Source organism: Coregonus lavaretus (genome assembly GCF_964263955.1).
Source record: "Coregonus lavaretus genome assembly, chromosome: 23".
In the NCBI taxonomy this organism is placed as follows: Eukaryota; Metazoa; Chordata; class Actinopteri; order Salmoniformes; family Salmonidae; genus Coregonus; species Coregonus lavaretus.
Window position 1 is genome coordinate 15,738,446 of NC_140010.1, and position 14,490 is coordinate 15,752,935.

The following is a 14,490-nucleotide window of genomic DNA, read 5'->3' on the forward strand; positions in this document are numbered from 1 at the left end:
CAGTCCATTCTGACCCCAAAGTACCTTCTGGCCCCAAAGTCCCCTCTGGCCCCTCTGTCCCCTCTGTCCCTTCTGGCCCCTCTGTCCCCTCTGTCCCCTCTGGCCCCTCTGGTCCCTCTGTCCCTTCTGGCCCCTCTGTCCCTTCTGGCCCCTCTGGCCCCTCTGTCCCTTCTGGCCCCTCTGGCCCCTCTGTCCCTTCTGGCCCCTCTGGCCCCTCTGGCCCCTCTGTCCCTTCTGGCCCCTCTGGCCCCTCTGTCCCTTCTGGCCCCTCTGGCCCCTCTGGCCCCTCTGTCCCTTCTGGCCCCTCTGGCCCCTCTGACCCCTCTGTCCCTTCTGGCCCCTCTGGCCCCTCTGTCCCTTCTGGCCCCTCTGGCCCCTCTGTCCCTTCTGGCCCCTCTGGCCCCTCTGTCCCTTCTGGCCCCTCTGGCCCCTCTGGCCCCTCTGTCCCTTCTGGCCCCTCTGTCCCTTCTGGCCCCTCTGGCCCCTCTGTCCCTTCTGGCCCCTCTGTCCCTTCTGGCCCCTCTGGCCCCTCTGGCCCCTCTGTCCCTTCTGGCCCCTCTGGCCCCTCTGTCCCTTCTGGCCCCTCTGTCCCTTCTGGCCCCTCTGTCCCTTCTGGCCCCTCTGTCCCCTCTGGCCCCTCTGTCCCTTCTGGCACCTCTGTCCCTTCTGGCCCCTCTGGCCCCTCTGTCCCTTCTGGCCCCTCTGTCCCCTCTGTCCCTTCTGGCCCCTCTGTCTCTATCTACACGTGCTGTGTTCTGTCTGTTATGGGACCATGAATAGACAACAAGTGCCTGAATAAATCTGGCAGATGCTGATTTTATTTGTATCTATTTAACCTTTATTTAACCAGTCAATGATGATGCTCTTCATTCAAGGAGGCAGCTTTTTGGTAAAATTATTAATGTTTACTCAATATTGTCCATGTGCTTGTGTCTGTCCTTATTATATTACAATAAATCATAAACAACAAATAAAATACATGTTTTTCAGCAGCAAGTAAACAAATACATGCTGAACAAATGTTTTACGATGAGTCAAAGTTCACGTCAATGTGTCTTTTGGTGGTCGATCTGCACAGCTGCTACTTGTTGGATGAGAGAAGTATTACATAGCTACTTAGTCTGGCTTCAAGTGGTAGTGATGAGAAGCTGGTGTCGTGTGTGTGTTCAACTCTGGGCGACCCTGACTGGCTGGCTACAGGAGCTTTGCTGGCTGTGCACTGACTCATCCTCACCCTGGCCTGGTCTCATGATGATTTTCGTCCATGAGACAGAGTGAGCGAGAGAGCGAGGGAGGGAGGGAGGGAGAGACGAGAGAGAAAAAGACTGAGACAGACAGAGGGGGAGATAGAGAGAGAACGAGGAGAGGTAGAGAGAGGGAAAAGAGAGAAACTGACAGAGGAAGAGAGTGAGGGAGAGGTCACAGAGAGGTTTAACATGATACAGCTCAGAGTTGCACTGCTAAATAGTTTTTTTAACTTCTATCCTCCTTATCAGTGTCAGCATTAAGCTAACTCTTAATCGCCACTGATAAGAAATGAGATATAAGAGATTCGTTTTCAATGACTGGACATTGCTATTATACATTATACTTATAGATGCATTATGCACACTTACATTATGTGGGAGCAAAGTGATGTCAATAGATACCGGTTTGTAGTCCCAACATCATCAGTTTGATTGTATGGTCTTGTTTTATATGGCTACTGTAATCATACTGGAAGAGATGGAGACCCGCATACTATCGAAAAAATTAATATATCCAAAACTGAGGCTTAAATGCAAAATAAAGATGTTTATTAAAACATCATGGTGCCCAAAAAATAATCTCTTCCAGTATTCTTCTTTTGACTCCTAGGCACCTGGAACAGACCTTCAGAGAGTTCAGATGGCCTCTTATCATTACTGTAATCATACTGAATATTATAACGCCCACTGTAGAATGTAGTCCCTACAGTAGTATTTATGAATTAGTCAAATATTTGTTTAACAGAGAAAGTACTTGACAATGTTGTTAGTACATGAGTGCTTGGTACTGTCTGGTGGTACAGAAAGTGGCTTTGTTTATAGAGACAGACTCACTTGTTGCAGACAATATTTATTGCTTGCTGTTCTGTGAAATTAAATCTGGAGAATGCGGTGTGTAGACATGATTTAAACATCAACTACCCAACTAACCAGCACATTGTATTTACTGAAGAAGCACACTGCTGCACTCCTGTACATATATACTTTTTCCTCTGGTCGCTTTCTCTCTATCGCCTTCTTCCCTTCTTTACTCTCTGGCCTCGTCTTTTTAATAGAATAAAATATAATCATATAATAGTATTTCTCCTCCCTCACATCCTCTCTAACGCTCTCACTCCCTCTCTCTCCCACCGTTCTTGCAGGGTTTGACATCTACCTCTTAACATACCCTCTCTTTCTCTTTTTCTCCTCTTTCTCTCTCTCCTGCCTTTCTTTCTTTCCTCCCTCACTTCTTCCTTCCTTCTCACAGGGATGACTGGCAACTACCTTCTAACTAACCCTCTGCTTCGAGCCCACGACCCTAACAACCCCTATAACAACCTGTTGGCTGAGACTGTGGTGTGCAACACCCCCTCCCCTCCGGCCTTTCACCCACCAGGTGCATGGTGATCTCTAACCTTTCTCTCTATATAGATCTGTCTTTCTCTGTGTCTGAAATGGCACCATATTCCCTATGTAGTGTGTTACCTTGACAAGTTTGACTCTGGTCAAAATGAGTGCACTATATAGGGAATGGGGTGCCATTTGGACACACATTTGTTTTGTTTTAGTGTGTGTTTGAAACTAATTGTAATAGCGGTTCTTTGTGGGGTTGTGGCCCCTACACAGCAGGTGTTGAGAAGTCTTGCTGTAGAATGTAGGGTTGCCCTTTCTTTCCTCTCTCATTACCACCTGTCTTTATTTCATCTTTATCTAGTATACAAGCTGTGCTTTGTTACACAGAACCAGATAAGGTTGAGAAAGGTCAGTGCTATCTTATCTAGACTACTCCAACAGTCATTTATAGGAAATGGGATGCATTTATTCCGTTTATATATGATATCCTATTATTTTCCATTCTCCTCGTACACCTGTTGATGCTACATTTACATCAGGTTCAATGGCATTATGAAAAAATGTCTTGACTACAAACCCGGATCCCAGTTTGATTTGAATTATGTCACTGTCTGTGTAGCGTGAACCAGATATGCTCTCTATCAGACTAAAGGAGGAAGGCATATAAAGGAATAAAAAACACAGGAGTACAAGACGCAATGCAGGCAGAATTATACCCCTCAGATATGCAGAGGCATTTGGTGATGAAAGAGGATGGAAGGAAAGGAAGCAGCGCTAGGATGAATGTGTGGAGGGAGGGAGGGAGGAAGAAGGGAAGGGAAGGATACAGGAGAACTTACAGAAACTGTAGTCGCTCCCTCTGATTTGGCAGGTCTCCAAATTCGCTCGCTTCTCAATGAGAACACTTAAATCATCTGCCTTTTTCTTCTGGAGGAGGTTGGAAAGAGTTCCGAACCTAACATAAATAGATTGTCACAGAAGTCAGACATTTCATGATATCATTACTATTTCATTTCAAACAATATACCAATGACCATAATCAAAACACCACACATTTAACTAGAATCTATAAATACCCCCACGCCATGTGCAAGCAAACAATGCTTTTGAGATATTAAAATGTACAGTCATCATAAGTAATGACAGTATAAGATAACTTATTCTAGTTGAGCGGTGTTAATACATTTACAGTGACCGAGTCAAATTAACAGGTTATTGTATGCGTCAGTGTGATCATCCCCATGACCTGCCAAGACTCATCATCAGTCAGTCCTCCCTACAGGCAGATGAATCATGTGGAAATACATGAAAGACACAGACAATCATAAGGGAGATACTCCACATACCTGCATCCTCAAACACTACAGATACTATCATTAATGACTCACAGTTCAAGAAAATGAAAGGACTCAAACATTATTAATGACTAACAGTTGAAGGACATTAAATATTAGGTGTTGACTGGTTTGGGTGTAACTAAATAGATGTTGACTGGTTTGGGTGTAACTCCCTAACAGACAGATGTCAAGTAGTGTTATATGTAGTGATGGGGGGGGGGAGAATCTATACAGTTATATATCAGGATATTATTTTTTACGATATACAGTGGGGAAAAAAAGTATTTAGTCAGCCACCAATTGTGCAAGTTCTCCCACTTAAAAAGATGAGAGAGGCCTGTAATTTTCATCATAGGTACACGTCAACTATGACAGACAAAATGAGAAAAATAAATCACATTGTAGGAATTTATTTGCAAATTATGGTGGAAAATAAGTATTTGGTCAATAACAAAAGTTTCTCAATACTTTGTTATATACCCTTTGTTGGCAATGACACGGGTCAAACGTTTTCTGTAAGTCTTCACAAGGTTTTCACACACTGTTGCTGGTATTTTGGCCCATTCCTCCATGCAGATCTCCTCTAGAGCAGTGATGTTTTGGGGCTGTCACTGGGCAACACGGACTTTCAACTCCCTCCAAAGATTTTCTATGGGGTTGAGATCTGGAGACTGGCTAGGCCACTCCAGGACCTTGAAATGCTTCTTACGAAGCCACTCCTTCGTTGCCCGGGCGGTGTGTTTGGGATCATTGTCATGCTGAAAGACCCAGCCACGTTTCATCTTCAATGCCCTTGCTGATGGAAGGAGGTTTTCACTCAAAATCTCACGATACATGGCCCCATTCATTCTTTCCTTTAAACGGATCAGTCGTCCTGGTCCCTTTGCAGAAAAACAGCCCCAAACCATGATGTTTCCACCCCCATGCTTCACAGTAGGTATGGTGTTCTTTGGATGCAACTCAGCATTCTTTGTCCTCCAAACACGACGAGTTGAGTTTTTACCAAAAAGTAATATTTTGGTTTCATCTGACCATATGACATTCTCCCAATCCTCTTCTGGATCATCCAAATGCACTCTAGCAAACTTCAGACGGGCCTGGACATGTACTGGCTTAAGCAGGGGGACACGTCTGGCACTGCAGGATTTGAGTCCCTGGCGGCGTAGTGTGTTACTGATGGTAGGCTTTGTTACTTTGGTCCCAGCTCTCTGCAGGTCATTCACTAGGTCCCCCCCGTGTGGTTCTGGGGTTTTTGCTCACCGTTCTTGTGATCATTTTGACCCCACGGGGTGAGATCTTGCGTGGAGCCCCAGATCGAGGGAGATTATCAGTGGTCTTGTATGTCTTCCATTTCCTAATAATTGCTCCCACAGTTGATTTCTTCAAACCAAGCTGCTTACCTATTGCAGATTCAGTCTTCCCAGCCTGGTGCAGGTCTACAATTTTGTTTCTGGTGTCCTTTGACAGCTCTTTGGTCTTGGCCATAGTGGAGTTTGGAGTGTGACTGTTTGAGGTTGTGGACAGGTGTCTTTTATACTGATAACAAGTTCAAACAGGTGCCATTAATACAGGTAACGAGTGGAGGACAGAGGAGCCTCTTAAAGAAGAAGTTACAGGTCTGTGAGAGCCAGAAATCTTGCTTGTTTGTAGGTGACCAAATACTTATTTTCCACCATAATTTGCAAATAAATTCATAAAAAATCCTACAATGTGATTTTCTGGATTTTTTTTCCCTCATTTTGTCTGTCATAGTTGACGTGTACCTATGATGAAAATTACAGGCCTCTCTCATCTTTTTAAGTGGGAGAACTTGCACAATTGGTGGCTGACTAAATACTTTTTTCCCCCACTGTATTGCATCGTATCATTTTGACAATATCGCAATATTATTTTTGTGCTATTTTGCTATACCTGCACCAGAACTGATCAAAACTCATTTTCACATGGCTCTCTCTTGTCCCTCTGCAGCAGACATATGGGGAGAAATATGTTAGGAATATTGAATCGCAATGAAATCACGGTATCAAATCGCAATACATATAGAATCGTGAGAATCGCAATACATATCGTATTGGCACCAAAGTATCGTGATAATATCGTGAAGTCCCTGGCAATTCCCAGGCCTAGTTATATGATGATGAATCACCCAAGTGTAAAGTATTGAAGAGGCTCAAGTTGAAAATGTTAGCTTATTTCTAATGTCTTCTGCTATAGTCGTTATAGATGATCCTCCCCATCCTGAAGGATCAACATGGCTTCTATTAAGTGTATTAATACAAAGGTAATACTGTGCAGATGTTAATTTGATGCAGTAACGGTAAAGAGAACATCTTGGGCGAATTTCCGTTGGAATCTTTCCCAGAATGCAGCTGTCTGGCTCTGGCGGTGTCCAGTTAAATTCGTTTCACATCACTTACCCCCTCCCAGTAGACAATATCTGTCTGCATTAAAATGACTGCCCATGCATAAACAAATGCAAATCCCGCAGTGGGGCTGTTTTCACGCTATTTCCATATTTTTTTCTAGCCCCCTTTCTTTGCCCTCACACTCCTCCTCCATCCCTCCATCCCTCTATCCCTCTATCCCTCTATCCCTCTATCCCCCTATCCCTCTATCCCTCCATCCCTCCATCCCTCCTCCCTCCATCCTCCCATCCCTCCATCCCTCCTCCCTCCATCCTCCCATCCCTCCATTCCCCCATCCCCCATCCCTGTTCCCTTCTTTTACTATTTTTGTAGAAATTATTTGATGTCTGTTTTTACGCTCTTTTCTCCCTACTAAAGAGAGAAAAAGACGGTCCTTATCTCCACAGCAGTGTGTGTCACAGCCCAGCTCCAATTTTATTCCTCCATCTCACAGTCAGGTCTATTCAGACTCATTTAACTGAAATCTAAAACTTCAATCTCCCCCCTTTCGCGGAGCTTGAAGCGAGGCAGTAACTAACCGCCAAAATACGGCTCTTTTTTTTCATCCTCTTCCCTTGCTCATTTAGACTGATCCTCCTATTCCCTCTCTTCTTCATCTTCTGCCGAAAGGCTTCTAGCCAATCTTTGGGCTTCACAAGAGGTTATCAATGTGATCTATTGTGTACAAAGTATTTCCTTCCCATCTGGGAGAAGTAGATAGATAGAAACCTGTTAAATCAAATCATCCCTCAATCACATTTTAAGCAGAGAAAGAGAGAGTAATGATATGATGGTGTATCTGCCATTTTAGACTGTAAAGAGGCTGTGATTGCTTGCTGCTGAAACCCCTCCACCTGCCAAGTCCTGGATTCAGTTGTTCTCAGGATTATTTCTTTAGAGCTTTCTCAAAATTTTTTATCTGCAAATGAGAGTTAAATCGGTAACTTTTTAAGGGGACCCAAATCTGAGAGGGACCGACTGAATCCAGGCCTCCTTCCTCTTTTGTCTTATTTCAGTGATTGTCTTGTTTTTTATGCCGCAATAAAAAGCATATGTTTTACTTTTTTTTGTTGCATATCAGCAGTTCTTAGGCCAGATAGCCTGAGCAGACACACTTGATGTGAGTGGTGGCAAAGTGAGTCATTGCACCGTGCCTGTATCGTGGTTGTGTGGCCCCACTGGGTGAACGAAGTGGCCGTGCGTCTGTGTTCCACATTACTCCTGCTTTCTTTTTTTTAAGGCTGGAATGAATGTTTTATTCATTGTCTCTTTTCTACCTCCACCTTAGCATTTTTTTCTCTCATAACCTGTGTAATGATGTTATGTTGATCTTGCTATGTCGTTGCTTCCTGGCTAGCTACATTATCAGTGTGTTGTTGCTGGATGTGTAATGTTTCTTTTTTTTTCCTTTCTCATTTGTCGAATATTGTTCAGGATAACTTCCGTATTGGCTATGATAATGTCAGACATGATGATGCAAAATGAAAACATACATGATAGAAAACGACTTCAAATTTCAACCTCTTGAACTGTATATTATGTATAAATATGAAAATATAAACATAAAATATCGAGATAGCAACTATTGCAAACACTTAACAGTGAAGTGTCCTGAGCAGTATTAAACTGTATTGTATTGATTGTGATTTAATATTGATTATAAACATTTATCAGTGATATCTAATCCAGGTGTCGTACCTCTCGTTGCAGGGCAGCACTCTCTGACCCACAGCAGGGACATCAGTGCCATGGACACCCTCCCCCTCAACGGAAACTTTAACAACTGCTACTCCCTGCGTGACCATGACGATGACTATGAGGACGTTGTGGGCGGGGGCGTGGTTGGGGGTGTGGTCTGCGGCCCGGGGGACCAGGGGGGCCTCAGCCTGGACGATGCTGCCTTCGAGAAGATGATCATCTCTGAGCTGGTCCACAACAACCTGAGGCCCCGCGGGCCCCCCAAGGGCCACAACCCCCACCGGGATAGCAGGGAGAGGGACAGGGACCGGGCCCCTCCCCAGACCAGGGTGACTGTGGACAGGGATAGGGGTTGTGGGGGTGGATGCGGCAGCAAGGATGATGCCATAGTGGCGAACCATGCTGAGGCTTCGTCCCCCCAGAGAGGTAGTATAGTCGGGGTAATTGGAGGCGGTCACCCCACCCTGGAGTTGCTGCTGCACCCCCACCACAAGGAGGCGTTAGAGGCCCCCCTCCTGCCCCAGAGGACTCACTCCCTGCTCTACAGCGCCCACAAGGCCCCCAGGAGGGTTGTGGAGGGGCCTGGGGGCCACGGCTCCAAGACAGTGGGGGCGACGGAGGACAGGGACTCCCAGTCACCCAACAATAACAGGGACTCCCTGTACACCAGCATGCCCAACCTGAGAGACTCTCCCTCAGCCTCCCCCTCGGTCTCACCCTACCCCGCCGATGAAGCCGACGACCTGTCCCCTTCCCCCAGGAGCGAGGGGGAGGACCTGTACCATAAGAGCATGCCTGAGCTGGGTGACGGGCCCCAGCCCCTGTCCTACTACCACATAAACCGGGGCACCAGCGATGGGTGCATTGTGACACCCAGCGCTGAGGACTGTGAACCTGAGGGAGAGGGCCCCCAGGATGGACAGATGCAGCTCATTACCAGCCTCTGAGCAGGTGGATGGAGGAAGGAGAGGAAGCACCTCTCTGGTGTTTTTGCACAGGTTTGAACATATGTACTGTATGTGTGTGGGCTTTGGTTGATGTCAAGACTATTGCCAGCCCTCACCGGTCCTCCTCCCAGTCCTCCTCTGCACTCCTAATGACCCGTCAGAGGAGGAAGTTAAATGTTTGTGGGTGGTAGGCAGGAGATGGATGACTTTTTCACACATACACTCGGTCACACACAAATGTCCTTTGGACTTCAACTGCTCCGCTCTGCTGTGGGACTGCAGAGAAGGAAATGCACAGACCACTCCAAGTGTCTGGCGCCATCCCTGTTCTGCCTGCATTTGTATTATACTGAAGAAGAAAAAAAACATGGTTTCAAACTCCAGGTTTAGAACTTTAGGAACACTGGTGAAGTGTTCTTGGAATAGTTTCCAAAATGAGGATCTGTTGAGTCATTCCACTCCAGAACCTAGAGTCATTCCACTCCAGAACCTAGAGTCATTCCACTCCACATTGAGGAATGTCAAATGAAGAACCACTAATTCAGACTCAGGCATTATATTTTCTCTATTGCACATTTAACTGTTGTCAGATTAACAGCTAAATAAAATATATTTTGCTGTACCACAGTGTAAACAAATTAAGAATACAAATGTTGTGGCAACGAATTATACAACCTTTCAATGTTGAGGAGATTGTCCTCAAAACAGGTTGCTCAAACGGTGCAAATGTCTTTTTTCCTCTCACTTGACTCGTAGTATGTTTGAACATAAAAAATATATACTTTTTTGAAATTCCCATAAGAAACCATACTCACATCTCCGCTTGTGAAGTGCTTTTTGCTTTCATGAATTAAGAGTTTTGCCAGTAATATTTGTTGTTAACACCATGCCATGCACAGATTTGGAGTGAATTGGATCATTGTGTAATTTATTTTACTTGAAAGAAAATAAAATAAAAATTGTGTCAATGCGATATTTCAAGTTTTACGAGCATATTTCAGCCTTTGACATTAATTTATTAACAGAATTATTGAACATTTGAAAAAGAAAAATGGTTGGGTAGTGTGACTTGTTTCAGCATGGTTTAGATTCATTTCATTTATTTTGTAAGAGCCCATTGTCAGCTGATATAAAAATTCAACTCTTGTGATATCAAATAAATGTGAGATTTTTTCTTGTTTGCAAATATCTGACTGTTCTCTTTCTTTCATGTCCAGACACGGAGCAAGATGAGAGCTAAGCTGACCTGTAGCCATGGAGAGAAATGTCAAAGGGAGAGTTATCTGACTGATCTTGCTCAATAACTTTCATTCAAATATTATTGCCTAGTAGGTCCTGCTTCAAGCTGACCACCCAGTTGTTCTTAGTAGACAACGTACGTCTGCTCAGTTCCGCATTTAACTGTGACATACACTTCATTAGGCCATGTGAGATGCCAATTCTCTGTCAGACGTTGGAGGGAGGGAGAGAGAAAGGAGCGGGGCCCGTGGCCAAGGCAGGGCAGAGCGTAGCAGAGCTGCTAAGTCCACCATGGCTCCCTGCCGCGGTGTTTGAATGTCAGCCTCTCCGTTTACACAGAGCTATCCAGATCCAACAGGCCCCGGCCGGGAGACACTGAACCGGTCTGTTATATTATATGGAAACTTGGCTTCACTTTCACTTCAGATGTAATGAAAATCAGATGAAATGCAAAGCTGATGACCAGGGACCAGGACCATGCATACAGTACAAGCAGGCTCTCTCGGACTTGCAGTTCATTTGGAAAGGAATGGACCTTGTCTTGTTGTCTTAAAGGGATACTTCAGGACTTAAGAAGAAGGGAGGCCCATATTTTTCATTCATCATTATTTTGCCTGAGCTATGAACACATATAGATAGAGGATTCTGACACAAAATTGACACTGTCACGTCTTGTATCCTGTCGTGTTGTTGCTGGTGTTAGAAAGGAGAATTTGATTGTGTGCCACTGATTTAACTGTTTATGATAAAGCTGCCTCTTAAAGGGATACCTTGGGATTTTGGCAATGAGGCCCTTTATCTACTTCCCCAGAGTCCGATGAACTTGTGGATACCATTTTTTATTTCTCTGCGTGCGGTTTGAAGGAAGTTGCTTACTAGCGCAATTGCTAACTACCGTTAGCGCAATGATTGAAAGTCTATGGGTATCTGCTAGCATGCTAACGCTAGTTGGCATTGGCTCGCGAAACTACCTCCAACTTCTTTCATACTGTACACAGAGACATAAAAATGGTATCCATAAGTTCATCTGACTGGGGTAGTAGATAAAGGGCTTCATTGCCCAAATCCCGAAGTATCCCTTTAAGAGGCAGCTTTATCATAAACAGTTAAATCAGTGGCACACAATCAAATTCTCCTTTCTAACACCAATATCAACACGAAAGGGTACAAGACGTGACGGTGTCAATTTTGTGTCATAATCCTCCATCTATATGTGTTCGTAGCTCAGGCAAAATAATGATGAATGAAAAATATGGGCATCCCTTCTCTCCCAAGGCTTTAGGGGTTGTTTTTTGCATGATGCATATATATTGGTTCATTATCGCTAAGTAATCTGTCTGTTATATTAGCTTTCTCACCTTATCACCTTCAGGAGAAGTGCATTGTAATACCGTCCAATATACTGGTGACTGATGTTATTTTCCCATGATGAGTGGGAGGATGGGTAATGCTGTAATATACTCTGTGAGGGGGGTGGGTTAGGGTGCAGCTTCATTCCCTATTGGGACAAAGTCACATGCCATTGATAAAAGAACAGGGACCCTCAATGATGTCACCATTCACCCTCCTAGCCATCAAGCTTTCCAGCTTTCCAACTGGGTATTACTTTTGGTTAGACTATGATACAGCATATCAATGATGACACTTCGTGTAACAAATGAGAAGTTGTCGAAGTTTGGTAGAGATGAAAGAACTTGACTAATCAACCCATCTTTAATCTATAATCAGACAATCCTGGAGCTGTTTCCACAGGGCCAGGTCGCAAATAAAGGTGCAATAAGCCAATGTCCGAGCAGACATTATAGTGTTTTCATTTGGGTCTGTTTGATGTTGCACCCGCTGGTGATTTGGACATTATTTCATGTCCATCTTCAAAACATATCAAACAAGATGTTTCATTGAAACTCAGATCACAGACCCTGTATTCCAAAATGTGGTGTGGTATGTGTGCGTGTGTGTGCATCTGCGGGTGCATCCTAAATGTGATAAAAATTAAATGAACATTTTATGTCATTAAAAAAAATGATTTTACCATTTCACCATGGTTTTACTTGGGAAAAAACACACATTAAAAAACGGTCATATTAGAATGAAAAGGTGTTCTTGCGGACAAATGTTTATGTTAGTGGGGGATAGCAATCTTTAGCCAAAGCGGGAACTATGCATAATTACATTAGTACAGGCACAAAGCAGGAGTATTATATTTCCTCAGGGCCCCTGTAAATGCACAGCTTACATTCCTCTACATTTCACTCTGCAGCAGAAAGATAAAGAGCATCTGAATGTGGCTCTGCATCATTCCCACACTGACACTATGCCACAGCATTCTGCATCTGCTTGTGGCGTGTTCTGCATTTATACAACCCCAAATCTAGGCCTCTGTGAATCAAAATCATTTATACATAACACAAACAGTAAAACCAATGGAAATGCTCACATTTCTATTGCAGTTATGACTTGTATATGTATTGGGGGTATTGGATTGTATTTGTAGGCATTATTTTATATCTGATTGTACAAAAGAAAAATGCATGGTCTAGACAAAATCCAGCTCCCACGCTCTGTCCTACTGATTAAAGTAAACGTCATTAAGTAATAATAACCTTTTTGAATCATACCCAGCCTGTTCCTATGCCCAGTAACCTAAGAATACTGTTGAGTTATGTGAATGTTTGTTGTGTCTTGGTGTTATTTCATCCTCCACTCATGCACAGCTTTTATCAAGTAGCTTTTATTAATTTGAATTGTATTTTGCTGCTTCAACGATACTGTGACCAAGGCTAGACACTCTAAAAGAGAGAAACATATGAGACAGGGAGAGATAGACAGAGAGAGGGAGAGAGAGAGAGAAACGTGAGAGCGAGAGAAAGAGAGAGAGGGAGAGGGTAGACAGAACAGGATCTTAGACTTCTACACTGAAGCCTATTATAGGAGATTATGGCCGTTATGGTTTAGGACAAAGTACACAAGAGGCCTCTTCAAGTCCACATCTGAAAAGGAATGATATCATTTTCAGTGAGTGTGTAAACTGACAAAATAAAGGAAAAACTTGAGTAAATGGGGGATACAAAGTATATTGAAAGCAGGTGCTTCCACACGGGTGTGGTTCTTGAGTTAATTAAGCTATTAACATCCCATCGTGCTTAGGGACATGTATAAAAATGCTGAGCAGGCCATTATTTTGAGTAACATGGCTATGCCTCCATAGGATGACAATTCCCCCATCCACAGGGCATGAGTGGTCACTGAATGGTTTGATGAGCATGAAAACGATGTAAACCATATGCCATGGCCGTCTCAGTCACCAGATCTCAACCCAATTGAAAACTTATGGGAGATTCTGGAGCGGCGCTTGAGACAGCTTTTTCCACCACCATCAACAAAACACCAAATTATGGATTTTCTTGTGGAAGAATTTCTTGTGGAAGACACTTGTAGAATCTATGCCAAGGTGCATTGATGTGGTGGCCCAACGCCCTATTCATTTATGTTGGTGTTTCCTTTCTTTTGGCAGTTACCTGTGTGTGTGTGTGTGTGTGTGTGTGTGTGTGTGTGTGTACACGTGTGTGTGCGTAGGCCTACATGTATGCGTGAGCCTGTTTGTCCATTGTGTCATCTGTCAAAAACCATCCCAGTTTGAGCACAATACAATTGGATAACTGTCAGTTCTCATATGAAACACTTCCACCGACTTAGAAACAGGTCTACAGTTACCTGTCACACGCATTACTCTGTAAACACTGCACTGGGGTTTTTGTTGGGCTCTCCCCACACTACGTGTGTGTGTGTGTGTGTGTTGGACTTTTCCCATGCTGTGTGATAGAGGAAATGCATCCCCCTGAGCCAAGGACGTGACAGCACATTACACCTATTAGACCAAAGCTAATACAGCAACACCAGCAGCCCTGCTACAGACAAGGTAAACCGTGGGGTATTTGGTTTCTGAAATGTGAGAAATTGGCCTCCAAAATACAGGTATTTTATGCAACCCTGAAAATTGAGATTTTTTTTTTTTACTTTATTTTTGTTTGAAATGGAGAACAAAATATTTACAAAATGTTTGTATTACTACTATCATATTATCAAGTGTGGTAAAAAAATATATAGTGAACTTCATTTTTGCAAACACACTGGCAAATATATCATGCTTCTGCTTAATTTCTGAAAGATTGTTGTAAATAAAAAACAATTATTTGATAGGAAGAGCCTGGAGGATGTGGAGTGACAAACTGTATATGAAAAATACATTTGAAGATAAAATGACACATTTTATTCTCACTTC

The 14,490-nt window shown here is 43.6% G+C and overlaps 1 protein-coding gene across 1 annotated transcript in view; it reads left to right on the forward strand.

Annotated features, from left to right (window-relative positions):
* Positions 1-10,146, forward strand: part of LOC311150637 (adhesion G protein-coupled receptor L2-like) — a gene marked incomplete at its 5' end in the record, with an annotated part of 133,947 nt that extends 123,801 nt beyond the window's left edge. Inside the window, 2 exons of the mRNA XM_084188128.1 lie at positions 2,497-2,625; positions 8,035-10,146. Of these exons, the coding sequence (XP_084044254.1) occupies positions 2,497-2,625; positions 8,035-8,969 (1,064 nt within the window). The 3' untranslated portion in view covers positions 8,970-10,146. The remainder of the gene's footprint in view (positions 1-2,496; positions 2,626-8,034) is intronic.
* Positions 10,147-14,490: the final 4,344 nt, after the last annotated feature.